Source organism: Trifolium pratense, linkage group LG1, assembly GCF_020283565.1.
Source record: "Trifolium pratense cultivar HEN17-A07 linkage group LG1, ARS_RC_1.1, whole genome shotgun sequence".
NCBI lineage: Eukaryota > Viridiplantae > Streptophyta > Magnoliopsida > Fabales > Fabaceae > Trifolium > Trifolium pratense.
In genome coordinates, this window is record NC_060059.1 from 7,764,730 (window position 1) to 7,790,355 (window position 25,626).

The 25,626-nt window shown below is 38.9% G+C and overlaps 3 protein-coding genes across 4 annotated transcripts; 2 read left to right on the top strand and 1 right to left on the bottom strand.

The window, feature by feature from the left end:
- Positions 1–219: 219 nt before the first annotated feature.
- LOC123909681 (cleavage stimulating factor 64) lies at positions 220–5,741 on the top strand. 2 transcript variants are annotated; one of them, XM_045960558.1, is made up of 10 exons: positions 220–467; positions 563–641; positions 910–1,084; positions 2,103–2,136; positions 2,253–2,506; positions 2,592–2,669; positions 3,352–3,387; positions 3,618–4,133; positions 4,609–4,890; positions 5,254–5,741. In XM_045960558.1, the coding sequence occupies exons 1-10, from the start codon at positions 431–433 to the stop codon at positions 5,401–5,403; spliced, it is 1,641 nt and encodes a 546-aa protein (XP_045816514.1). In that variant the 5' UTR covers positions 220–430; the 3' UTR covers positions 5,404–5,741. The 2 variants fall into 2 exon arrangements, with proteins under 2 accessions (XP_045816514.1, XP_045816520.1); XM_045960564.1 differs by lacking the exons at positions 220–467; positions 910–1,084 and having other exon boundaries at positions 564–641.
- A 516-nt stretch (positions 5,742–6,257) lies between these two features.
- LOC123909696 (protein COFACTOR ASSEMBLY OF COMPLEX C SUBUNIT B CCB3, chloroplastic) lies at positions 6,258–8,023 on the bottom strand. The gene is made up of 3 exons (XM_045960575.1): positions 7,893–8,023; positions 7,742–7,791; positions 6,258–6,911 (listed from the first exon to the last, which is right to left on the bottom strand). The coding sequence occupies exons 1-3, from the start codon at positions 7,945–7,947 to the stop codon at positions 6,375–6,377; spliced, it is 642 nt and encodes a 213-aa protein (XP_045816531.1). The 5' UTR covers positions 7,948–8,023; the 3' UTR covers positions 6,258–6,374.
- Positions 8,024–8,703: 680 nt separating this feature from the next.
- LOC123909705 (uncharacterized oxidoreductase At4g09670-like) lies at positions 8,704–25,527 on the top strand. Its single transcript, XM_045960583.1, has 3 exons — positions 8,704–9,308; positions 10,582–11,248; positions 25,150–25,527. The coding sequence occupies exons 1-2, from the start codon at positions 8,847–8,849 to the stop codon at positions 11,200–11,202; spliced, it is 1,083 nt and encodes a 360-aa protein (XP_045816539.1). The 5' UTR covers positions 8,704–8,846; the 3' UTR covers positions 11,203–11,248; positions 25,150–25,527.
- Positions 25,528–25,626: the final 99 nt, after the last annotated feature.

Below are 25,626 nucleotides of genomic sequence, written 5' to 3' on the forward strand. Positions count from 1 at the left end.
TTGTTTGCAAAAATAAATAAATCATAATAGTGATTTTTTTTTTGTCTAAAAGATTGTTTTTACAAAAAAAATTTGATTTTCTCTAAAATAAATCACAACAGGTAACCAAAAATAATCATAACATTTATTTTTTTTTATTTTTTATTTTTGTCTAAAAGATTTCTTTTATAGTAAAAAAGATTTGTTTTCATCTAAAAGATTTTCTTTATGAAAAAAAAAGATATAATTATTATTTTCATACAAGAAAAGATTATAATGATTCAACTCACATAAATAGAGCGAGCATAAGATCAGAATGAGAAACAATAATAAAATAAAATAAAATAAAATAAACCCTCAGACGAAGAAGATCGAAACGGAGAGAGTTTTGTTGTAAGGAGGAAGAAGAAGATGGAGCAACTCGGCTTCACCTTCTTCTCCGTTTGATTTCATGGCTTCTTCTCAGTCCCAGCATCGCTGTGTCTTTGGTATGTCTCAATTCCCCTTCTTCCTGTTCTAGATTGTTCTTTTTTGCATTCAAATTTTTGAACTTTTTTTGATTGGGTTATCGAAATTGTTGTAGTTGGGAATATACCGTATGATGCAACAGAAGAACAGCTTATTGAAATTTGCCAAGAGGTTGGTCCTGTAGTTTCTTTCAGGTAAAATTTCAATGCCAATTTTTATTTTTTTTTGGTTTTGTTTACAGCAATTTATGCTTTCTTCAGCTTTGCAATTAGGGGAATTTGTTATAGATAGTATATATATACTAGTACTATACTACTAGTAGTGGCTGAAATTTACATCAATTTGAATTGTTTGTGTTTAAAAAATGTGTTTTTTATGTGTTTGTAGTTGTGGATAAGTTGTATTTTGAGGGAAAAAATTGATTTTTATTTTGGGTTTAAAATTGTGTTTTTTTATGAACAGATTAGTTATTGACAGAGAAACTGGGAAACCAAAAGGTTATGGGTTCTGTGAGTATAAGGATGAAGAAACGGCTTTAAGTGCTCGTAGGAATCTTCAGGGCTATGAAATTAATGGGCGTCAATTACGTGTTGATTTTGCTGAAAATGATAAAGGGACTGATAGAAATAAAGATCAGGTATATTGTCGGAACTTTTCGAAGTAGCTACAAAATTATTTTCTTAAATATTTGTTGTGTTTTCTTTTAGGCTTTGTTTTGGAAGTTGGGAGGGGGAGAAAAGCAAAGGGTTTTGGAGGGAAATGGAGGGGAGGGGAAGTAGAATGGGATCTAAGACTCACGTCCCGCCTTGTTTGAATGTTAAATACCCCCAATTTGGGAGAACTTAAATAAAAAAGAGTGAAAGAAGGTTTTTAATTTTTTTCAAATTTCTGTTGTTTCAAAACGCTCCGAAACAACGAAAGTGTATAAAATAGTAATCCGTTTTTCTTCCCTCCGTTCCACTCCCAAAACCCACTATGGAACAAAGCCTAAAGAAAGTGCAGTAAATCAGCTTAGGAGAAGTCTAACCCTAACTATTCGGTTATCATGCCCCGAAGGTCATGTCTTACGCGACACGCGTTATCGTGGGCGTATTTACTACTCCCTATCATAAAAAGTGTCTCATTTGCACTTTTCTATGTCTCAATAATTGTCACTTTAGAATATCAATGCAACATATATTATTTTTTCCTCACTAGTATTCCTTTATTTATTAATTAAATTTCGTTTCACTTAACGACTCCACTAATTACAATTAATAAGAGTGTTTCAGTAAATGACACTAATTTTTACCATTAAAGTCGACACAACTAATTATTGGTCTGTTTATTGTTTGTCTTTTTATGGTGGGATGTCATTTTGAGTACTTTTAGAACTTGATTTAGATGGAATTTTATTTAGATTACATTTGGAACTTATTTTGATGGGAAAGACAAAGTTGAATATAATTATTAAGTTTGATTGTCCTTTTAATTGTGTATTTTTCTGTTTGAGTATTTATGTATGTTGTTGGAATTTGTTTACGTTGTACATGGTTTTTTAGTATTCACAGTAGTGGTCACCCTGCTATCCGCTATAGCATTCTTGGGGTTTGGCTTATCTGAGATTGACAACATAGCATGGATTAATTTGTTCTATTTTTCTTTTACTGCTGCAGGGTCGCGGGGGACCAGGAATGACACCAAATGTTGGTAAGTTCTTTATGATCTCTCTATTCTTATATGCTGTGATAAATTACCTTGTTCATTTAATCAATGTGTTTTATGGTCCTGTGTTTTCATTTTCTCCTTTTTCTTTATTGTTAAAGACCCTCAGAAACAGGTAGCCATCCCGGCTGTCCAAGGGGATTCTGCTCAAGCAGCTCAACATCAACCTATTGGTCTTCATATTGCCATAACAGCTGCAGCTGTCATGACTGCAGCTCTAGGCGGCGCTCAGACTAGTATCCAGTCAAATCAAAATGGTTTGCAGAATCAGTCAGCATTGGCAAATGATCCTTTAACTTTGCATCTGGCCAAAATGTCCAGGAGTCAGCTGACTGAGATAATCTCTGAGCTTAAGGTATATACTGGGCAAAGCAAAGCTAACTTCTTTTTCATAGATAACCTTTTCTTTCTTGACTCATTTGTTCTTGTTATGATGGCAGGGAATGGCTACACACAACAAGGAGATGTCTCGGCAGCTGTTGCTTTCAAGGCCACAGTTGCCTAAGGCTCTTTTTCAGGTATAATCTTTTCTCCCATATCAATTCCTTTCGCGCATTTATGCAAGCTAGACATTCTTAGATAACGAGCTTGTCTCTATTTACCTATTCTTGCACATTTTAGATGTAAAGATTGCTTTCTTCTAGGATTTATATGTTATGCCCTGACAACACACAATTGTTCCGGGATCTTAGTATGTTTTGCAACAATTAGTGTCTCGATCGTGTCACCATTTAATTGACTTCCTTGAGCATTCATCTGTTTTTGAAATAGGTTTCCTGTAGTGCCTTGTGCATCTAAATAATCCCTTTATTGTTTTTTCTTTCTGGGATGTGGAGCATTCTGTTGGAAAGCATTGTGAGATTTTCCGCCTAAGATGCCTCTCCCATACAACTTGTTATGTTATGGGACATGATGGGTTTGGGCATTGGGGTTTGTGCAAACATATCAGCGAACTTTTTGTCTATTCTATGTCTTTATTTTGACAAATCAAAGCATAGCTGATCTCTCTGTCCTAAGTTAGATTTTGTTGGTATGGTCTATCTAACAAACAATATATGTTACTTTTTTGTAATATAGCATTGGGGGTATATTTTTGCTTCTAATTTGAAAGTTCTAACCTTCATTGGATCTTTGTCTAGAGTTTAATGTTTTGAATTATTTCTTTGACCATTAAATATTCATAATTTGTTGTACTTGCAGGCTCAAATAATGCTAGGGATGGTCACCCCTCAAATGGTTGGTTTCGCTACCTTTTTTCTTTTTTCCATTTTTATGGCATTTTTTGTCATCCATGACTTAAGATTTGATTCAGGGTCTTTCCAACTTCCGAAGCTATTAATAACAAATTAAATTAGATTTATATCAGACTTAATATCTTTTCTTCTTGAGCTTATTCTGCCCATATTTTTCAGCTATCTCTATCAAGTTTACATTTTTAACATTATTTTTAATGATAACTGTTGCAGTTACAAATGCCGAACCTTAGGCAAGTTTCAGATCAAGCCTCGCAGTCTTTAATGAACGAAGGCCTCCTTGGCCAGGCTCAGCAAACATTGGTTCAAACTGTGGCTGCTCTACCTCCTTATGGACAGAGCAAATTGCAGTCTGGCTTGACACCTTACATTCAAGAAGGCCAAGTCAGCACTCTACCTCATAACCCCTTGGCTCCTAATCATAATAACCCTTTGGCTCCTAATCAATTAACCGCAAATTCAAAGCCTCCAATGCAGCCTCGAGCTCCCCTTCAACATCACCCAAGCAACCATTTTGTACAGCTCGGAACAGGACAGTCTAATTTAATGCATCCTTCTGTACGTCCCCCACCTTTGGGCAGTTTGTCTGTTAGGCCTCCAATTCAACCAGTAAATTCAACAGCTTTGAACCAGCAAACACATGCCTCGTTCCTACAGCATCCAGTACATGTTGGAAACTCAACTGTCTCACATAATATTCAAATGGTTCGTCCAAATGCCAGCTTTCAGGTACCAAATTTTGCCTATGTTATTTTGTCTTCATATGTTGCCTAGATGCAAGTATTTTTGAAGAAACTAAACTATGAGTAAAATGTTAAATTGAGATTATAATGTACCATAAAGTTTAGCTCCACTAGTCTTGTTTTGTGAATGATGGCTTTAGCATAGACAGTATAAGAGAATGTGAAAATCAGACATGAGAAGAACACACCAACTAAGAGAAATTCTAATGCAGCTTCTTAGAAGTTCTTAGAGGGTTCACCATTAGAGTACTCTGCATGTCATTCTGGGTGGAAAATGGGTTCTTGTACCAGCACACACTCTTGACAATGTTTAAGAATAAAAAATTTCAAGATACTAATGATTGAGTATCTACTAGATGTTGAAGCTGATCTTCTCTTCATTCTACACATATGCTTACCTGGTTTCAACTTTGTATGATTATATTTTAAAAGTAAATTACCTAACTTAATTTATTAAACAGGCAGGCCCCTCCATGTCATCTGGTATTTCTGGTAGTAGTAAGTATTTAAACATGTCTTCAGGAGTAGAGAATACAGGCATGATTAGGGATATTCCAGAATCTTTTACTCGACCATCGAAGCTCACTAAATTGAATGATGGAAGGGGGGGATCCTCTCTCCCTGCTGAGACTTCAATCATGCCTGTCTCCAATGGATCATCCCATATGCTTGGAACTAGTTCAATACCTGTACCTGTAGTTCCTAAAGCAGAAGTGCGGCATTCTGATCAACAATCTTCACAGGTATGTCGATTAACTTGGTGATTCATAGATGGCAAATGGCAAATGGGCTAACTAATAATTGTTATTTTGGTCTTTGAAAACATCAAAATTGGAAATCCCCCCCCCCCCCCCCCTAAAAGATAGTAAATTCTAATGAGGGAATGAGTTCTCTTGTAATTTTTTCTCGTGTTGAATCTCAACACCTCATTTAAGATGTTGAATGGTGCAGATTAAAAACATGACCCCTTCATTTTTATTTTCCAACGAGAGGATTCACTCCCGTCTAGTGTTGTTATTCTGATTAGTTTTACCACAATCTTATTTGATCACTGTAGCTAGTGATTCTGGATATATAAAACCATAATTCTTGTTTTCTTTGCTCAGCCGCAGCTTCCAACTGATGTTGAGTCTGCTTTATTGCAACAAGTGTTGAATCTAACACCAGAACAGTTGAGTTCCCTGCCACCAGATCAGCAACAACAGGTCATTCAGCTCCAACAAGCTCTTAAGCGAGATCAGATGCAGCACTCATAACACACAGCAACACATGCACAATTTAAAAATGCAGCAGCTATTCATTTCAGGCGAATGTGGTCCGTTTTGCCAAATCAATTTCCTGAAGACAGTTTTACAGAAACCAAGTCCGCCGCTTGTATATTAGCATTTGATGTAGAATAGGTTCAGAATATGGATATTCTTTTTATCAGTGTTTAACTTTTTTTAGCGATTCGTTTTCTAGTTACATGTCCAAACATTTATTGTTGCGGTGATGAGCTCCAAATGAGCGTGTATGAAATCATTGGAAGAGATATGCTGTACAATAATCATAATCATAATCATAATAATAATAATAATAATAATAATTATGCTGATTAAAATTTTGCAATCCTTTGTTTTTGGTCTTATATGCTCTGTTTAAAATTATACGTACTGAATATGTAGTAGTAGTAGTAGTAGTAGTCTGTTGCACTAGTTGCGCAAGATGCAAAACAGTAAACACAACTGAATCTAATCTCAACTTTTTTCTTCTTGCATTACAAACTAAATGTAGCCTCTTTAAATTGGCATGGCAATGGCACACGGTCCTTATCACACCTATTCCCAAATCCATAATTCTCAAACCAAGGCCAAACATAAACAATTGTATTGCTAAGCACATGTGTTTTTCAGTGGAACTACGTTCCAAACCAAATCGCTGTAGAATCTATGACTTTGAGCTTTAAACCAAATCAAATCGCTGTAGAATCTATGACTTAGCTTTAAACACACTGCACACCCGTGTGTGATGCACGGCGATTCCAAACAGGTGCTAGGACTTGCACATTACATGGAAGGGGAGTAGTTGCGTAGCCTCCAGCACAACAAGATAGATCCATGAGGAGTGCAAGTGTAAATAAAATTATTCGTATATAGATAGTGTTAGACATCAGTATTTAACTTTGTATACATCCACACAGAATGACGGGATAGAAAACTGTCATTCACAAACACACCAAATGTGTAAACTAATTAACTTGTTGGGAAAGAAGAACTAGCAATCCTTGTGGACCTACTAATATTTCGTTAAGAAAACTAAGCAATCCAAACCAAACCACAGGAGTGACATCTACACCAGCAAGAGGTGGAATGACTTTGCGAGTAGGAACAAGAAGTGGTTCAGTAGGAGCATAGGCTAATACATATGGAAACTTTCCCACAGGAAGTTTTGGATACCATGACATGACTATTCTTGCGATAAAGAGAAAACTAAACGCTGAGAGAAAGGGACCTAGAAATCCAATAGCTAATTTTGCAGTAGCAGGATCAATATCAGCAAGAATCAACCCTGTCATGAAATCTGTGGAAGTGTGTAAAGTTTCTGGTATGTTAAGCTTGAGGCTGTTCAAGTTTACATCCAAATCAAGACATTTCTGTGTAGCAGCTGCATTCAACATTGAGAATGTTGCACCGGCAGAAGCTCCAACTTCCGTGTAACATGAATAACATCGCATGATTCGTGAACTTTCGTCAACATTTCTTCTAGTAGGATGCTTCAAACTTTTCTACAACAATTAAAATGCCAAACAAGGCTGAGATAAGTTGATATAACATGATAATTTGCAGTGTGAATTAAAGGAATCATGAAATCTTGAACACAATAGCATTAAACAATAGCTACTAGCCATAGAAACCACCACATCCTCCAATTAAGTGACAGTGGGTGGATATTCCAACATCTAGCTTTCTGAAACAAAGCCCTAAGAAACTACTAATTGCAGTTGACACACATGGTTGAACCTAATGCAGTAATGCTCACACCCGTTGTGACTTAAATTCAAGTCCGGAATTCCGTAATCGGTAGGTTATACATAAAATCAATCGTAAATCCCCAATCAGATTGGTGGTTCTCTCTAACCTTGCATGAGGGCGTATCTCCCCTAATCTAAAGTTTCTATTATACAAAAAAATTCCTAAGAAACTACCAAATATCATAATCCCCCAAAATATGTCAGAATTAATTTGTATTTGGCCAACTTAATCCAATATACTTGAAGCATCCATTATACATAGAAAAGCTCAAAAGCAATTACTATGTTTTAATGTACCAAAAAAAAAAAAAAGGCTCAAAAGCACTCATGAACATGAATTGCAACCATGAAGCACGGACACTAAACGTGACATAGACACTGTCGACACCAATAAAATGATATGATTGAATGTAATTATAAGTGTCGGGGTCAGACACCGCGTGTCAGACACCAGGACACGTCTAGTCCGAGGAGTATCCGTACTTCATAGATTGCAATAACAAAAGCAAAAATACTCAAAAGAGTACGGAAAACTTAACTGCAGGAAGCATTCAAAGGATAAATTTCAAGATAAGAAGACTTACAGAGACGCCAAAGCCAAAATTGGCAGGTTTGGATATTGAAGGATTCCGTCCTACAAGAATGGAAAAATGGAAAGTACAGAAAGAGTGAAGTGAAATGAAGGTGGCTTTGATAACACCACGGAGAGTACAAGAAAGTTGAATGGTTAGTTACCTGTGATTCCCGCATGGAAGGAGTTGAGATTGACAAGATAAGATTGCGTCGCCATTGTCACCTAGACAATAACCACATAAAGGAGGGAACCTTATCGTACATACCAGTACATGTAATGTCTCATATTTACATTAATTGAAAATAGTAAATATATATTTTCACTAACAACATATAAATACAAACTTTTGAGTGTATGTTTATTAATTTCAAAATTAATTGTTTTTATAGAATTAGTTTTAATTAAAAGTAATTTGAAATTAAATTATGTTTGATTGACTATTCATATTACTATCCGTTAACTTTCATTTCACCACCGGTTTAATCTGGTTCGGAGTTTAGTTATGATATCAAGTGGTTCCAGCTTTCTCCCGATTGTAATTGCGGGGATCGAATCGTGGTCCTCCCTACTAAGTTTAACGTCAATTACCACCGAATCATCTAAAAATTCTAATTCTCACTTATTCAATTGGTAAAATTATAGTTAGTTAACAATTGAATAATGAAAATGATCATTAATGTATATGTCCAAACAACATGTTAATTTTTTTTCAGGTATCTGGTCCACTAGACTGCCTAATATGATTCGAATGTCAGTTTTGGCAAGTGATTTCAGCCATTTCTCATTCGTAGTTTTGGGATTGAACAATAGTCTTCCATACTAAATTCAACGTCAATCACCACTAAATCAACTAATTATTGATAAATATTTTTGAAATTCTAAGAATTACTTTTAAAAGTGGTCATATTAAATTTTTCTTAAAATAGTAAAAACTAAAAAAAGGTGATATGAAGAGCAATGGTTTTGGTAAAGTCCACAAATCCTTAAAAATACCAAAATTGTTAAAACAAAGAATAACTACTGAAGTCAATAATTTATCTATCTTGCATAATTCACCTGCAACTACTGAACTCCTCACTCCCTCCCTCCCTCACTCTCTCTTCACGTTGACCAAAATGTCAGAAGCACTTATCCAAATCGGAGTAGTAGGCTGTGCCGACATAGCCAGAAAAGTTTCCCGCGCCATCAATTTATCGCCAAACGCAACTATCTGCGCTGTCGCCAGCAGATCATACGACAAAGCCTCCACTTTCGCCGCCGCCAACGGCTACCCTCTGACAGCGAAGGTATACGGGAACTATGAAGCTCTACTGCAAGACCCGGATGTGGATGCTGTCTACATGCCTCTTCCCACTAGCCTGCACCTCCGGTGGGCCGTTCTTGCGGCCCAGAATAAGAAGCACCTGCTTCTTGAAAAGCCCGTTGCTCTGAACGTAGCTGAGTTCGATGAAATTGTATTGGCTTGTGAGTCTAATGGTGTTCAGTTCATGGATAATACTATGTGGGTTCATAATCCTAGGACTGCTGCAATGGCTCAGTTCTTCAATGACAAGAACCGTTTTGGTCAACTCAAATCGGTAAATTTCACTATCATTCTTCTTTTATCCATGCATTGCATATTTGTTTTACCTTATGGGGAGTGTTGAATTTGAATATGCAAATAAATTTGTTAAGCGTTGACTTTTCAAAGGTCATCTCTTGCTAATTAGGAGTCAACATTGGGTAGATCAAAGTGTTCAACTTGGTACTTGGCCACGAGCCTCTCTCATCTATTGGACTATTTTTTTTTGTTGGACTTTCCTTGTGTGCTTAAGCCCTAACAATTGACGTTTTCATTGAGAGCTGAACCACAAAGAGGGTTACCTATAAGCTGGATTAAAGTGATCCACCGAATACTAATAGGTGATTGAATCCGCCGAAAAGGAAACGGTTACCATCATGTTAGTGTCGATAGAGTGAAAGCTGCCACATACGTCGGCTCTTAAAGGGTGTGACAGTGTTAAGAGTCCCACATTGAGTAGATCAAAGTGTCAAATGTAGTACTTAAGTCACGATGCTCTTCCACTTATTGGACTAGTCTTTTGGGTTGGACTCTCTTCATGTGCTTAAGTCCTAACATCATCAAAATGTATGTTTGCTAAATATTGTTACTATAAATCAAATGATCGAGTTTAAGGAGTTGATGAACTTCACAAAAAGAAGAATCTTTTAAGAGAATCTAAGTTTAATTTTTTAGTGGAACGGTTTTTTTGTAAGGCTTATACTTACCTCCCACCGGGATTATATTAGAGCACTTTCCTGAAACTTGGAGTTGGAGGGTTAATAAAAATAATAATATTGTTACTATAAAATGAGCTTAATTGACTAAAATACTGTTGTTGATAAGTAGACAGAAGAGTAGTTTGATAAATTGGAATTCATAAAATAATGCTTCATTGCTATTTTAAAATTACAAATTATATGAGAACTAAATATTTGAAATGCTACACTTAGTATGGGATTGAGGGAATAATTAACAGTAAATTTACAACACACTACAAGTTTAAATTAGGACAACATAGAAATCAAATAATTGAAGGTCAAGTGGTCAATAAATTTCAATTAAGGTTGTCTCAGTCGTGTTTGAAATATTTAACTTTATAACTTTACTTATCTCTTGGTCAAATTTCGGATCATTGGAATCTCTCCTCTAAAAATCGGAGTGATGACATTTTTTATCACAAGAGTTGCATAAGAAAAACCTGATTGTGTTGAGAAAAGAATCTGACTTATTTATGTTTGTTACCAGAAAAACCTGATTGTATGTTACCTATTTATTATTGATTTAGTGTTGGCTTTTCGGTTGCATAGGTTCGCGCCTGTTTTACATTTGCTGCTGATTCTGAATATCTAAAGAAAGACATCCGTGTGAAGCCAGATCTTGACGCACACGGTTCTCTCGGTGATGCGGGTTGGTATTGCATCCGTGCAATCCTCTTGGCTTCCAACTATGAGCTCCCTAAAACAGTAATCGCCTCACGCCAACCAGTGCTTAACAAAGACGGAGTTATATTAGATTGTGGTGCATCGCTATATTGGGAAGATGGAAGAGTAGCAACATTCCATTGTTCTTTCTTAGCAAACTTGACAATGGATATAACAGCTATTGGAACAAAAGGAACTCTTCATGTTCATGATTTTATTATTCCTTATGAAGAGAAAGAAGCATCTTTTTATGTTGGTACAGAATCTAGTTTTGATGATCTTGTTACTTGTTGGGCTAAACAACCAGTTAAATGTACTGTTAAAACTGATCTTCCTCAGGAGGCTCTTTTGGTTACCGAATTTGCACGTTTGGTCGGAGAAATTAAATTTAGAAAGTCTAAACCGGAGAAGAAGTGGGCGATTATTAGTAGGAAAACACAGCTTGTTTTGGATGCTGTTAAGGCTTCAATTCATAGAGGTTTTGAACCTGTTGAGATTGAGGAGTGAAGTGAGGAGTACGTTTTGCACTACATGTATGTATCTTCTCAATATGTTGTTGTTTACGTTGGAATTTGGTAAACAACCGCTAGTTTAAGTATTTAAACTTGCGAGATCAACTAGTAAATCTCAGGACAATTTTGTGTTTATTCGCTTCAAGAAAACTGTTTGAATGTTCGTTTGAATAAGGAAACAAACACTTAGGAATTAAAATATTTTAAAGCATATAAGAGAAACTAATTCGATTCGCCTCGAAGTAGCAGTTCCTCAAGCAAGTATCTGGATTCAGACTTGGAAAAAATTACTGGAAAACAAATTGCATTGAATGAAAACAATTACAAATAAAGATGGTTCACAAAACATACATTTCTCCTTCGAATTCCGTTCGTTCGATCGCTGAGTACTTAGAATTTTTAGAGAGAGTGTTTGTATAAATTTTGTGACCTCTGTTCTGAATGAAAAACTACTATAAATACTACTACAAAGTGGTAACTGTTTCTCGATCATCTGGACGCTCCTCCATTTGCCACGTCGACCACGTTCTCCACTTTCATCTTTCATTCCTTCAGCGCGCGCCAAGACCTTTTGGGCCGTTCGTTGTTCCTTCTTTGGGCTTGGCCCAGCTCTCCATCGGTTCGATTTCGCGCTTTCGATAGCTTCCTGGCAGAACCAAAATTGGACGCATTATCCATATCTTTCGAAGCGCTTTTTTGGCTTCGACCTAGCTGGCTTTCGACGCCCCCTTTGAAAGTTTTATTTTAACAATATCACCTCCAAATAAATATTGGACCCACCAATTATATTTAATTGATAAATACCAAATTTATATCCAACAAATTGCCCCCCAAAAATGCCATTTTCGACTATGTTTATCGCAAGAGGAAGTGGCGTTTTTGAAAGTATTAATGGATATCTTTCTTTTCCATTTATCTCTCCTATCGTTAGACTGCCTTTCAAACTTTGGATTGGCTCCAAAACTTGTTTTTCTTTCCACCTGTCAAGGGGTTTGGACATTTGTCAACAAGGAAGTTGAAAAACTTGTTATTTTCCACAGACCGCGTGCCTCTATAAATAGCCATATCCTCCCTTTATTGCGTTTTCTCCAATTTTTCTCTGTCAACTGTTCATCTTCTTCTTCATCTTCCGCGATTCTTTCTTGAATTCTTGTTTCCAAAAGACTTCTTGTCTTCACTTTTCTACTTATCACCCAGTCATCAACTTTCTTTTCACTCGGATTTTCCTCAACCGTTGCAAACAACCTGTGATTCCCAAATTTAACCCTAATCACCATTCTTTCACGCCATCTTTATACCTTCATCAATGGCGTCAGATTCAGGTGTCAGAAAATTCCTTCCTTACGCCGGTAAGTGGACCGCCGCCACTCTTTCCTCTTACGACACAGATGTGGTTCCAGAACCATCATTGCGTTTAGACTTACAAAAGTTTTGGGAAAATCAATTAATCTTTCCTTATTCTGTTGATAACCTCGTGCATGCATTTGGGGGACCCAAACCAAGTGATAAAAGTCGGAATTCCAAGGTTTTGTCTATTTTTCCTGTTTATAAGCCTTGTGTTCCTAGGGTTTTCATCAGTGAACCCTATAATTTTAGCTATATCAAGGCGCCTAACAGAGTGTTTCGATCAGCTCCTTCTTTGAATGATCAATACCTTGGCTGGTTAGACAGGGTACAACGTGACAAAGCTGACATTTGGCAAGCTTGTGGCATTTATGACCTTATTCAACTTTCTCGGACCGGCCTTAAATACCAGCAGGAAATGATTGTTGCTGCTTTACACTTCTTTGAGTCTTCCACCAACACTTTCCACTTCGAATGTGGCATGATGACTCCTACACTGCTGGATGTTGCTGCCATTACTGGCTTATCGCCTCTTGGCGACACTTATGATCCTTGCAAAGCTTCCGACACCATCAAATTCGACTTTCGAAACAAGTCTTACTCTAAATACATCGTGGAGAATCGAAAGACTAGTGATGAAGTAAGTGACGAAGAACACATCGCTTTCTTAACCTTATGGCTATCGCAGTATGTCTTCTGCACTCAATCTCTCCAAGTAGCCAAGAAATTCATCCCTATGGCTATTCAATTACATGAGTGCCAGCAATTCAACTTCGCTCGGCTTATTCTTGGATGTCTTTATGAATCCATGAGGGATGCTTGTGAACATCTTAAAAGAACAGGTGATGGATCCACCTTTTTAGGTGCTGGCCCCTTCTGGTTACTGCAATTATGGCTAACTGCCACTTTTCATGCTGAGCTTGAACTTTTCTTGCCTGAGCCATACTATGAGGAATCAAGAACACGTCGAGTCGAAGGCACGAGGTTGGCGAGAATGGTGCCTAGGGAAAGAGGCCTTGGTTATGATGTGGCTTTCCAACAGTATTTTAATACTTTCCTCAGCCTGAAGAAGTTCAAGCCTAGCTTTGCTCCCTTTGTGGATAGGCCACTTGGTCCTCCTTGGTTTACTCACAGATTTCCTTCTCCACCGGAATTCGAGACGGTAACCAACAACATTTGGACTGCTTACTTGATGCCTACAGTCTTGTCCTGTCGAATTGGCTTGACCTCTGGAGATTTTGGGTTAGTTGGTTACTTCCCAAACCTGGTGTCTCGCCAATTTGGATTAACTCAAATACTCCCTAAGAGCATATATTTGGAAGAGAGGGAGGTTTGTTTGGGCAAACATGGCATGACAGAACCACAGTTCCATTCATTCTTGAACCACTTCAATCAGCCTTCTTATGAGCTTACCCCATTTGACTTCGCTCCCTCACATGCCTGCACTAGGGAATTTTTTACCTGGTGGTCTCGACACTATGAAGGGCGCCTGGTCGACAAGACTGCCTTGCTCACTGCTATCTCTAATGGGTTCGACTCATCTATTTTGAACAAGATTAAGTCGAAATTGAACGCTAGAGGTATTCTTTTAGTTTTACTTTCACTTGCATCGTTTTTACCTTGCGTGCTTTTCTCTTATGCGCACCTCTTCGATGTAGGGAGTAAGTCGAAGGCAGGTTCCAGCGATTCTAGCAAGCCTCTTCCCCCACCATCTAAGGTTGAACTACAGGTAGGCTTTTACCTTCTTGTGGCTTTTCACACTTCTGTAAGATTTCTATGTTAACTTTGATATGCCCTTCCTAGATTGCTTCACGCAAGAGGCCTCATTCAACTGAAACTCCTTCTGTTTCGAAGAAGCAAAAACCTGTTCCGGCCACTTGTTCGAGTGCTCCAGATGAGGTATCCATTTATCCAACGATTTCTATTTCCCTTGGCTTAAATGCGAACTTACTGAACTGTGGCCTGCAGGATACTCCTGTTCTCTCGACCATCCCTGAGCACACTACCGCTGCTACTACTCAAGATCTTTTTCCTAGTGCTGAACCCATTACTGATGAGAAAAAGAAAAAGAAGAAGAAGAAGAAAGAACACCAACCCACCCAAGAAAGTACTCCTGAGCGCAAGTCCTCTGAGATTGAGGCACAACCTGATACTCTGGCATCACCTGAAGACCCTCCTTTGGAACAATCGGAGAGGAAGAAAAAGAAGAAAAAGAAGCAGAAAAAATCTCCTGCTGCAGCTACTGTTGTCGAGGCTTCTGCTACTGCAAAAGAAACAACTTCACAACCTGAAGCTTCTGCTACCCCTCAAACCCAAGTAAGCCATTCTTACTTCTTGTTATTTCTTCAGCCTTTGACTGTGTTACTCATTCTTTCATGGTTTTGTTTGTTTCAGCCACAAAACTCTGCTCAAGTTATTCCTCAGGATGAGCCTGCTCTTAGCAAAGCGGCTGAGGGGGTGGTCGAAGGACCAAGCAATGCGCCTCCTGAAGATGTTGCAGAAAAAATCTCATCTCCTCAGCCTCTCGAAACGGCCATTCTTACTGAAACTTCATCACCGCCCAAGGCTCCTAGCCCGCCTCACCGCGCTTTCGAAGATGATATCCTTAAGCCTGACCATGAAGAAAACCAACTCGATCAAAGCCTACCTCAACAGAATCCTTTAACAGACTCTGCCCAAGTATTGGCTGATAATGATCCTCCAACCAACTTTCCAGTTGACCCCATTGCTAACACTGAACAAAGGCCAACGGTTGATGGCGAACACTCCACTACCAATCAACCCCAACCAAGTGGGTCAAACCATGAATCTAGTTCACCCAGTGCTGGCGCTTTCGACTCTGAAGATGGGAACTCCTATATTGTTGACTCACTCGGTGAAGAGGGAACTTCCGTGTCGAAGCCACTTCCCACTGTTGTCCTGCCAGCTGAACTTGCTAAAAAGTTAAAAGATTTAACTCCAGTCGACGCACTTAGCAAGCTTTTATCAAGCCATGGCACCTCTAGCTCCGCTTTTGAGGACGCAGGGGGTGAGGGAGATGTACTTGAGCAAGAACAGTTTGAGCATGAAATCAGGTTTAGGCGAGAAATTCTTACTGGGGATATGTTGGGCCTGCTTGAGCGTGACTCTTCTATATATTACAACATCAAAGCTCTTTTCCGCAAGCTGCAGAACCCAAAGACTGACGAAGCAATGTTCCTTCTAGTGACTCAGGCTGAAACCTTTCTAGAACAATTCGTTAGTCAATCTCAACTCCTAACCAGGACTAGCGACCTTTTGACATCTTTGCTTGCCACCCAGCAACAACATTTCGAGCAAGCTAATAGTTGCAATGCAGAGGTCACAACTATCAAGACTGCTTCTGATGAAGCCCTCGAGCAACTTGTGGCTTGTGAGAACAATATTGCTCAATGGCAGTCTGAAATCGAAGCGCTAAAGGAAAAGATTCGACAAGAGGAGGCTAAGATGGAAAAGCTAGCTGCAGTGGCTATCGAAGCACAAAAGGTTAAGCTTGATGAGCTAGCACGTGAAGGTATCCAACACTTCAGTGAGGGTTTAGCTGTCCAGAAGCGAGTCGAGCGCCTTGCTAGTGATAAAGAAATGCTACAACGTAAACTGGCGTCCATTCGAACTCAGTATTACCAATTTCAAGCGGCCAATCGAAAGCCTCCTTCGACATCCCAGCAACAATCTTGACCTTATAAATTTTCCTTTTAGTCTTAAATTTTTGTTATTCTCTTTTGGATGTCATAACTGTAAATCTTTTAACACTAGCAACTGTCGAACAATTTCGTACATGCTTTTTAAATGTATGCCCTTCTTGGCCTTTTCATGGTGCATGTTCATGTATTGGCTGAGTATTTTATTCCTTTATTGTTGCTTGCTTTCCTTCTTTTGGGTCATTATCCCAAGCCTCATTAATAGCATTTTGCAAGGAATGGAACGAACATGTTTCCAAAGCAGTCAACATGATTAACTACACGGTTCTGGGCATTAATGCTTTGGCATTTCCCTATGCAAACTGACCATGGTTAGTTGTAACTACCTAGCCATTAACGCGCCTTAATCCTTTTATAAAGACCCACGCTTTGCAAGTTTTTGTTCATCATTTTGCACAAATAACGCATCAATACCTCTCCACAAAGAATGGATAACAAGACAAATCCTCCTTCTTCTACCTCAAGCTCAAACATGCTGCGTCCTCTTAGAAAGGGACGAATCAAGATTCCAGCTTCCAAACCTCCACGCGCTAGAATCCTTCGCCCTCGACCGGCACCAGCTAATGTAGTAGAAACCATCATTCTCTCTTCTGACTCCTCAAGCTCTAGTTCAGATGACGAAGATGAAGACTACCTCAAGTTCCTCAGTACCCTAGAGCCTGATGAAGAATACCCAGGAACTCCAACTCCTTCTTCTGAGGATGAAGACTCTCAGATCTCAGAACTTTCCAATTCTGATTCAAAGGATGAGGGAACTCGGGTTCAGGGTAAACCTTAAGTGTTTATCTTTCAACATTCAACCATTTCTTGTATTTTCTTGAACATTCTTGAATGATTGGTTGTATTGTTGATTTTATATGAAATAAAACTTGATTATTGGCATTTCCTTTTACCATTTCGCAAATTTTATTCTTGCGTTATTCATTTTTTATGGTTATTTCTTGCAACATTGGCTTGTATTTCTTTAAATATTTGCCATTCATGTTGACTGAACGTTTCTCAGGAGTTAACTCTTCAATCTCATAAGCTCCATTTGACAAAACTTGAGAAATCTTAAATGGTCCTTCCCAATTGGGTGACCATTTTCCAAAGACTCGATCTCGTCTGTCCATGGGGAGGATGACTTTCCAAACTAAGTCTCCTACGTCAAAGAGTTTGGATTTAACCCTTTTGTTATATGCTCTAGCAATTCGTTCTTTTTGTCGAATCAAAGCATCTAACGCCTGCAACCTTTCCTCATCCACGTCTGTTAATTCATCTAACATTATGTTCTCATAGTGATCAGGAGGTAGTTCCCATTGCCTTTGTACTCGAATCGACTGCATCATTATTTCAACAGGTAACACGGCATCGTGACCATATGTTAGTCGAAAAGGTGTCGAACCTGTTGACTCTTTAGGAGAATTCCTACATGCCCATAGGACTTGGTCCAGGGTCTTATGCCAATTCTTTGGCTTTTGGGCAACGTGCTTCTTAATTAAACTAATTATAACCTTGTTGGCTGCTTCAACTTGGCCATTTGCTTGAGCATAGTAAGGCGTCGAAGTCATTAGCTTAAAACCCAATTGTTCAGCAAAATCTTGCATCTTTCGACCAACAAACACCGTTCCTTGGTCTGTAGTGATCGTCTCAGGAAGCCCAAACCTATAAATAATATGGTCTTGGATAAAATTGATCACTGTTTCCTGATCCACGTTTGTTAGGGCAACAGCCTCTATCCATTTGGTAAAATAATCAATCCCAACTAGTATATAACGTTGGTTCTTGGATGACGCGGGCCTTATCTCACCAATTAAATCTAGAGCCCAGCCTCTAAAAGGCCAAGGTTTGATAATCGAATGCAACTCACTGGCAGGAACGTGTTGTATCCCTGCGTGTTTTTGACACTCTTGACAGCCTTTCGCATATTCTATGCAGTCCTTAAGCATGGAAGGCCAATATAAACCCTGTCGAAACAAAAGCCACTTCATCTTGTGGCCTGCTTGATGGGCACCGCAGGCTCCACTATGGGCGTTTGAAATTGCTACATACGCTTCGTTTTCATTTAGGCATTTCAACAAAACCCCTTCAGGAGTCTTCTTAAATAGTTCATTTCCCATGATTGTGTAATTCAAGGCTCTATACTTAACCTTCCTATCGGCTGTACCTGTTGGATTTTCTATGTATTTAACAATGGGTTGTCTCCAATCCGTGTCAGCCAAATTGTCAATCACGAAGACTTCAGTCATCGCTTCATCAAAGTGTGCATCAGCCCTTTCGGACTCCCTTTCGACATTTAGTTCATTTGCCCCCAGCTGATGGGGTATTACCTCACATGAGATTAGTTTTTCTTTAATTTCAACTATCTCATCTAATTTTTTCCCCGTTACCTTATAACCAGAAGCAATTTGGGCTAAGTCATTTGCTTCTTGGTTTTCGATCCGAGGCACGTGTTGAATGTCACATGAATCAAATCGTTTTAGTAGCGAGAAGGCAATGACAAAGTATTTCATCAAATGTTCTTGAATGCATTTATATTCCTTTGTCAATTGTTTTATTACTAACTCAGAATCTCCTCTGATTTTAACATGTTTTGCCCCCAAGTCCAAAATAATTTTTAGACCTACAATTAAAGCCTCGTACTCGGCTTCATTATTGGAGCATGTTCCATTAATCTTGTACTTAAACTTTGTTGGAATCTTTGAAGGAGAAATGATTAAGATTCCAATTCCTGTACCATGTTTGTGCTTCGAGCCATCAAAGTACAACATCCAAGGTTCATGTTCTACATATGTTATTGGGGTCTCAGCCACCGAGTGGTCAACAAGAAAGTCAGCCACTACTTGACCTTTTACAGCCCTCAGGGGTTGGTACGTCAATGAATATTCAGTTAAAGCTAAAGCCCATTTCCCAATTCGACTATGCAAAATTGGTTTTAATAACATATGCTTAATGATGTCAAAATGAGAATAAACATAAACATGAACTGGTTTGATATATTGCTTAAGTTTGGTACAAGAGAAATACAAACATAGACAAAGCTTTTCAATTGGACTATATCTAGTCTCAGCATCATTCAAGATTCTACTTAGATAGTAAATAGCCTTTTCTACGCCATTTTCATCCTCTTGTGCGAGCATGCTTCCAATAGTCGAATCTGACGCTGCGATGTACAACTTCATTGCTTTGTTTCGAATAGGAGGCATTAAAGTTGGAGGCTTTGACAAGTATGCCTTGATATCATCAAATGCCTTTTGTTGTTCCGTTCCCCATTCAAATACATCACCTTTCTTGAGCCTCAGCAGTGGAGAAAAGGGGTGAGCTCTGCCACTTAGGTTTGATATAAACCTTCTCAAGAAATTGACCTTTCCTAGCAAAGATTGAAGCTGTTTCTTTGTTCCTGGAGGTTCTGTCTCCATGATAGCTTTTGTCTTATTTTGATTAATTTCTATGCCCTTCTTATGCACAACAAAGCCAAGGAAATCTCCTGCATGTACACAAAAAGCACATTTCAGTGGATTCATTTTTAATCCACATTTTCTCATTCTTTCGAACGATTTTTTAAGATGTTCGATATGTTCATCCTGGGAAGAGGATTTCACAACAATATCATCAATATAAACCTGCATGAATATTTCGATAAAATCATGAAAAATTAAGTTCATGGCTCTTTGGTATGTTGCTCCAGCATTTTTTAATCCAAAAGGCATCACTACCCACTCATAGGTGCCTAAAGCACCAGGGCAACGAAATGCTGTTTTTGGCACATCATCTTCGTCAATAAAGATTTGATTATAACCTGAATAGCCATCTAACATACTCAAATATTCATGCCCTGCTGCTGAGTCGACTAACATTTCGGCTACAGGCATGGAATATTCATCCTTAGGTGTAGCATTATTCAAATCTCTAAAGTCTATGCAAACCCTAAGTGATCCATTTTTCTTAATAACAGGAACAATGTTAGCTAACCATTCCACATACCTGGTTGTTCGAATGAACTTGCATTTGAGCAACCTCTCAATTTCTGCTTTGATCTTTGTCATGATTTCTGGTGCAAACCTCCTTGGAAGCTGCTTTACAGGTTTCTTATCTGGTCGAAGGGGTAGCCTATGCTCCACAAGATTTCTGCTTAACCCAGGCATTTCGTTATAGTCCCATGCAAAGCAGTCTCTGTATTTCTTAAGCAACTCGACCATTTTTTCTCTTAAGGTTGGGTCTATATTGGCACTAATGTAAGTTGGCCTTTTAACAGAGCCATCTCCAATATCAACCTCCTGCAAAGGATCTTGGGCTTGCATTCTCTGAATCGAACTATGTGGATCTCTCTCAAAACCCAAAGGCTCATCATCATAGATGCAATCCAACTTTTGCTTTTTCCCATCGTTTATTTCACCAGCCTCCAAGGCCAGTTTGTCCCTTAAGACATCATTAGCTTCGACAGCCATATTTTCTTGAACATTAATGGCCTCAAGAGCCATTTTGATTCTATTCTCGGCTGCGTAAGCCGTAATTCGATCCCATGCTGGGGACTCAATCATCAAACTCATCATGGTTGACCCATCCAGACACTGGTGGGTATGCATCCTCACACAAGGGTTTCTCTATGTCTTCCCTTTCCCAACAAAAGCCATGGGTTGGATGCAACTTAACTGAGTGGTATACATTTTTTGATACCACTTCATTTGGATCGAAGGCAGCATCTTGCTCACCACAAGGAGCAATCGAGGCCAGGTTTTTGTCGAAGTTTTGTAAAGTCACAGTGCCTGTCTCTGAAACATATGCACTCTGATCTGCTTCTACATTCTCGACTAAACCATCTTCTCTCCAGATGATTAATCTTTGGTGCATGGTTGAGGGAACAGCTCCAACACCATGTATCCATTCTCTACCTAATAACAGATTGTAATTAGGTTTGGCAGCTATGACCATAAACAAGGTCTTTCGAACTGTACTACCAACACAAACTTCTAACTGCACTGCCCCCAGGGAATGACCAGTTTTTCCTTCATAGTTGGCCAACACCACATTGTGGGAATGAAGGTCTGTGTCATAAAGACCTAATTTCTTCAACATGAAGTGAGGCATGATATTCACCACAGCTCCTCCATCCACTAAGACTTTATTGATTCCCACATTATTGACTTTTGCCCTAATGAACAAAGCCTTCAAGTGGTTCTGCATTCCCAGATCTGGCTTTTCGAAGACAGCTTTTTGCTCTTCAACACAACCATTTTGCATAACATAATAACACATTGGCTTATGATCAGCCAAATTAAGGGCTTCGAAGTCCTCTTCCAGTTCATTGACTTCAGTAGGTATATCATATTCCAGTGGCAGAATCGACACCACATTGACCATGACATCAAAATCAGACCCCTCATCCAGGAGATCATCATCCTCCATGTCATCCTCATCTTCTGCCCCTCCTTGGGCGTTTTCAGCTATTGGCTCTTCCAATATTATGGAAAGCCTCTCCTTTACTGGCCTCTTGGCCATTTCAACCTTTTCAACCTTCTGGGTTGCAACACTGTTTCCTTCCCAGCTACCACTTTTGAACCCTTGGGTTCAGCTACAATGTTCACGTTAACATTGCTAGAGCTTCCATTTTCCATCATCCTTCGATTGAAAGTGACGTACTGTCCACTCACCCATTGGTTAACAGGTGCTCTCCCAGATGGTTTGAAAGTGTTTTGGGGGCCTAGCCTTTGCTGGATCGAAAGGCCTTTGGTAATAGGCTTTCCCCAGTTGGCTCCTTTGTAAGGCCAAGCTTTTTGATTTGGCCTAGATTTTGGCCATTTTCTCTTGTTTTCAGCATTAGGTACAACACTTTGAAGGCCTGCAGTAGCCTCTTTGTCACACACAGCACTGCATCTAGGGCAAAGCATCACTTCAGCATTCTTCAGCTTGCACCTATTTAGGAAGTCCACCAATTCTTCCTCAGCATTGGGGTACACCTCACGTACCCTCTTTTCATACTCCTCTTCAGGCACAGCCTTGAGTGGAGCAGTAGCATCTATCACTTCGACCATGTTGCAGTCATAGACTTCGACATAGGTAGCGTCCGCAGGTGGCAAAGGATCTGAATCTACCTTCATTGGAGGCTTAGCCTTATCAGCATACTTCAGCCTTCCTTCATTCAGCGCTTTTTGCACCAAATCCCTGAAAACAACACATTGATAAGTTTTATGTCCCAAATAATTATGAAACTTACAATAACCTCTTTTCTTTCTTTGTTCTATTGGTGGTATTTTCATATCTTTTGGCACAATAATTTGGCCGTCAGTCACCAATAAATCAAAAATCTCATCACATTTAGTGATGTCGAAAGTATAAGTCTTCGTAACAAACTTATCATTTTTTGGTTCGATAGGATTTTTCCCATTCGACGGCCTCAACAATTTGCAAGTGTAAGGAGGCCCAGGCTTTAATTCAGCCACATTAATATCACTATCGTCGAAATCTAAGTATTCATCACTCATTTCATAATCAATTTCATTATCATAGGAATCAACAAAACCTATTTCTTTCTTTTTTTGAAACTTAGAATTTCTAACTTTTTCAGCTTTTAACCTTTCGATTTGTCTCACTCTGTCAGCCAACTGTGACATGTCTCGAAGGTATTGTGTATCCAATTTCTTTCGAATTGAATAATCTAACCCACCAGCAGCCATTTCCACTAGCTCGTGCTCAGGCACTTGAGTAAAGCACCTGGATTTCAGCAAACGAAACCTATTTAGATAGTCATCAATTGACTCTTGGTTTTTTCTTTTTACACTGGCTAACTCTTTCAGACTTATCTTGGTTTGGCCCATATAAAATTGCTCATGGAAAATCCTTTCCAATTGGGCCCAACTATTGATCGAATTGGGAGGCAAAGTTGTGAACCAAGTAAATGCATTCTTGGTAAGCGAATTAGGAAAATACTTCATTCGCAAATTTTCATTATTCGCCAAATTTCCAGACTCAGCTAGATACCTGGCAATATGTTCTACGGTTGACTCATTAGTGTCCCCAGCAAACTTAGTGTATTTTGGGACTTTCCAACCTCTTGGTAACTCGGTTTGCAGCACATATTCAGTGAAAGCAGAGACAAAGTTTGGCCTTCGACAACCCGTGTTTAGGCCGTTTTGGGCCAAAATCGTTTCGACCATGTTAGCCAAATTGTGTTGGCCAAGCAAATTATTGTTTTGCACCTCTCGCACTACCTCGTCAGGATCCTGGTTCCTCCTAACCATTACCACTGGGGGGTTCTGATGTACCACTTGTGGATTTGGGTTCATAACAGGAGGGTTTTGATTTACTACTTGAGGCATTTGATTAACCTCGTGAGGATAATAGGTTTCCTCTTGTACAACTGGCGTAGGTGTTGGGTTAGGAACTGTTTCAGTAGCCACATAGGTTGGCCTCTGCTGCACTGGGGTCGAAGACATTGCCGGTAATATTACTTGTGGAGTAATGGGATTTACTCTAGGAGGTGGTGGAGGTGTCCCAAAAAAATCTGCAATTCGACTCATTTGAAATGCCAACATTTGATAACTCTCATTGGTATTCTGAATTAATGGATTAAACACAGTACACATTTGTTGTGTTAAGAGATTAACCATTTCGTGGTTGCTCTCATCCATTTGCTGTCTCAAAGACAACACAGATGCAGTTGTTAAGGGTGTGGGAGTTACCCTTGACGAAGTATACCTATCAGGTTCGAAACTTGGCATTCCTAAGCCAAGTGTGGGGGGAGGCCCATACATAAAGCCCTGACCTGATGGTGGTTTCGAACGTCCAAAACCAGCAGTCACGGACGGAATTGCCATAGTTGGTACTGGCAAAGTTGGAATAACATCATGCACAGTCGAAATGGTTGGACTGGAGAATATTGGAACATTCACCAACTCAGATGTTACCAAACTTTGTGGAGGCGGATCGACTCCACCACTCGAACTTGCTTCACTACTCATCGCACTAGAACTTGGAGTTTTACTAGGATTAGATCTCTGAGTAGTTTTAACCATAACCTAACTTATCATGAGTTATATGCAAGTAACAAGTTTTTTTTATTCCATAATATAAAAATAAACACAACTTTAACAAACACAAAACCCGTCCCACTGGGCGTGCCAATTTGTTTACGTTGGAATTTGGTAAACAACCGCTAGTTTAAGTATTTAAACTTGCGAGATCAACTAGTAAATCTCAGGACAATTTTGTGTTTATTCGCTTCAAGAAAACTGTTTGAATGTTCGTTTGAATAAGGAAACAAACACTTAGGAATTAAAATATTTTAAAGCATATAAGAGAAACTAATTCGATTCGCCTCGAAGTAGCAGTTCCTCAAGCAAGTATCTGGATTCAGACTTGGAAAAAATTACTGGAAAACAAATTGCATTGAATGAAAACAATTACAAATAAAGATGGTTCACAAAACATACATTTCTCCTTCGAATTCCGTTCGTTCGATCGCTGAGTACTTAGAATTTTTAGAGAGAGTGTTTGTATAAATTTTGTGACCTCTGTTCTGAATGAAAAACTACTATAAATACTACTACAAAGTGGTAACTGTTTCTCGATCATCTGGACGCTCCTCCATTTGCCACGTCGACCACGTTCTCCACTTTCATCTTTCATTCCTTCAGCGCGCGCCAAGACCTTTTGGGCCGTTCGTTGTTCCTTCTTTGGGCTTGGCCCAGCTCTCCATCGGTTCGATTTCGCGCTTTCGATAGCTTCCTGGCAGAACCAAAATTGGACGCATTATCCATATCTTTCGAAGCGCTTTTTTGGCTTCGACCTAGCTGGCTTTCGACGCCCCCTTTGAAAGTTTTATTTTAACAATATCACCTCCAAATAAATATTGGACCCACCAATTATATTTAATTGATAAATATCAAATTTATATCCAACAGTTGTACTCTGCTCAATTGACATCTTTGGTTTATCTGTTAAAATGTTAACAGAGATTCCAAAATAAAAGTTACATTGTGCGCGTCCACAAGTTCTAGCTCATCTAACAAAAATACGCCGAAATTGTTAGGCCGGATGCCAGACCGGGGTTCGAACCCTGGTTCGTTCACTTGTGTGTGTGAGTTTATGATGACTAGATGCTTGTTAAAGAGTCTAAATTGTTGAAAGATATCTGGTTAATTGTTTCTATCTAAGGTTCTTGTCCGTTAATTGTTGAAAGGTTCTTATCCATTACTTTAGGCCTCACTCATTATTGAAAATTATTAGGCCAGTCCTATTATCTCTATTCCAGATAACATTTACATATATGTATTGAGTATATAGTTGCATGTGTACACTCATTCCAAATTTATGCACCATAATTTAAAACATTATTGCAAATTAGGTTCTTGAATCAAAAATGTGTTTTAAAATTGCAA

Coding starts and splice junctions, on each gene's coding strand:
- LOC123909681 (XM_045960558.1), top strand. CDS start 431: ATGGCTTCTTCTCAGTCCCAGCATCGCTGTGTCTTTG. Junction 642..909: donor GGTCCTGTAGTTTCTTTCAG/GTAAAATTTCAA, acceptor TTTTATGAACAG/ATTAGTTATTGACAGAGAAA. Junction 2,670..3,351: donor TGCCTAAGGCTCTTTTTCAG/GTATAATCTTTT, acceptor TTGTACTTGCAG/GCTCAAATAATGCTAGGGAT.
- LOC123909705 (XM_045960583.1), top strand. CDS start 8,847: ATGTCAGAAGCACTTATCCAAATCGGAGTAGTAGGCTGTGCCGACATA. Junction 9,309..10,581: donor GTTTTGGTCAACTCAAATCG/GTAAATTTCACT, acceptor TCGGTTGCATAG/GTTCGCGCCTGTTTTACATT.
- LOC123909696 (XM_045960575.1), bottom strand. CDS start 7,947: ATGGCGACGCAATCTTATCTTGTCAATCTCAACTCCTTCCATGCGGGA. Junction 7,792..7,892: donor CTTCCATGCGGGAATCACAG/GTAACTAACCAT, acceptor CCATTCTTGTAG/GACGGAATCCTTCAATATCC. Junction 6,912..7,741: donor ATTTTGGCTTTGGCGTCTCT/GTAAGTCTTCTT, acceptor TAATTGTTGTAG/AAAAGTTTGAAGCATCCTAC.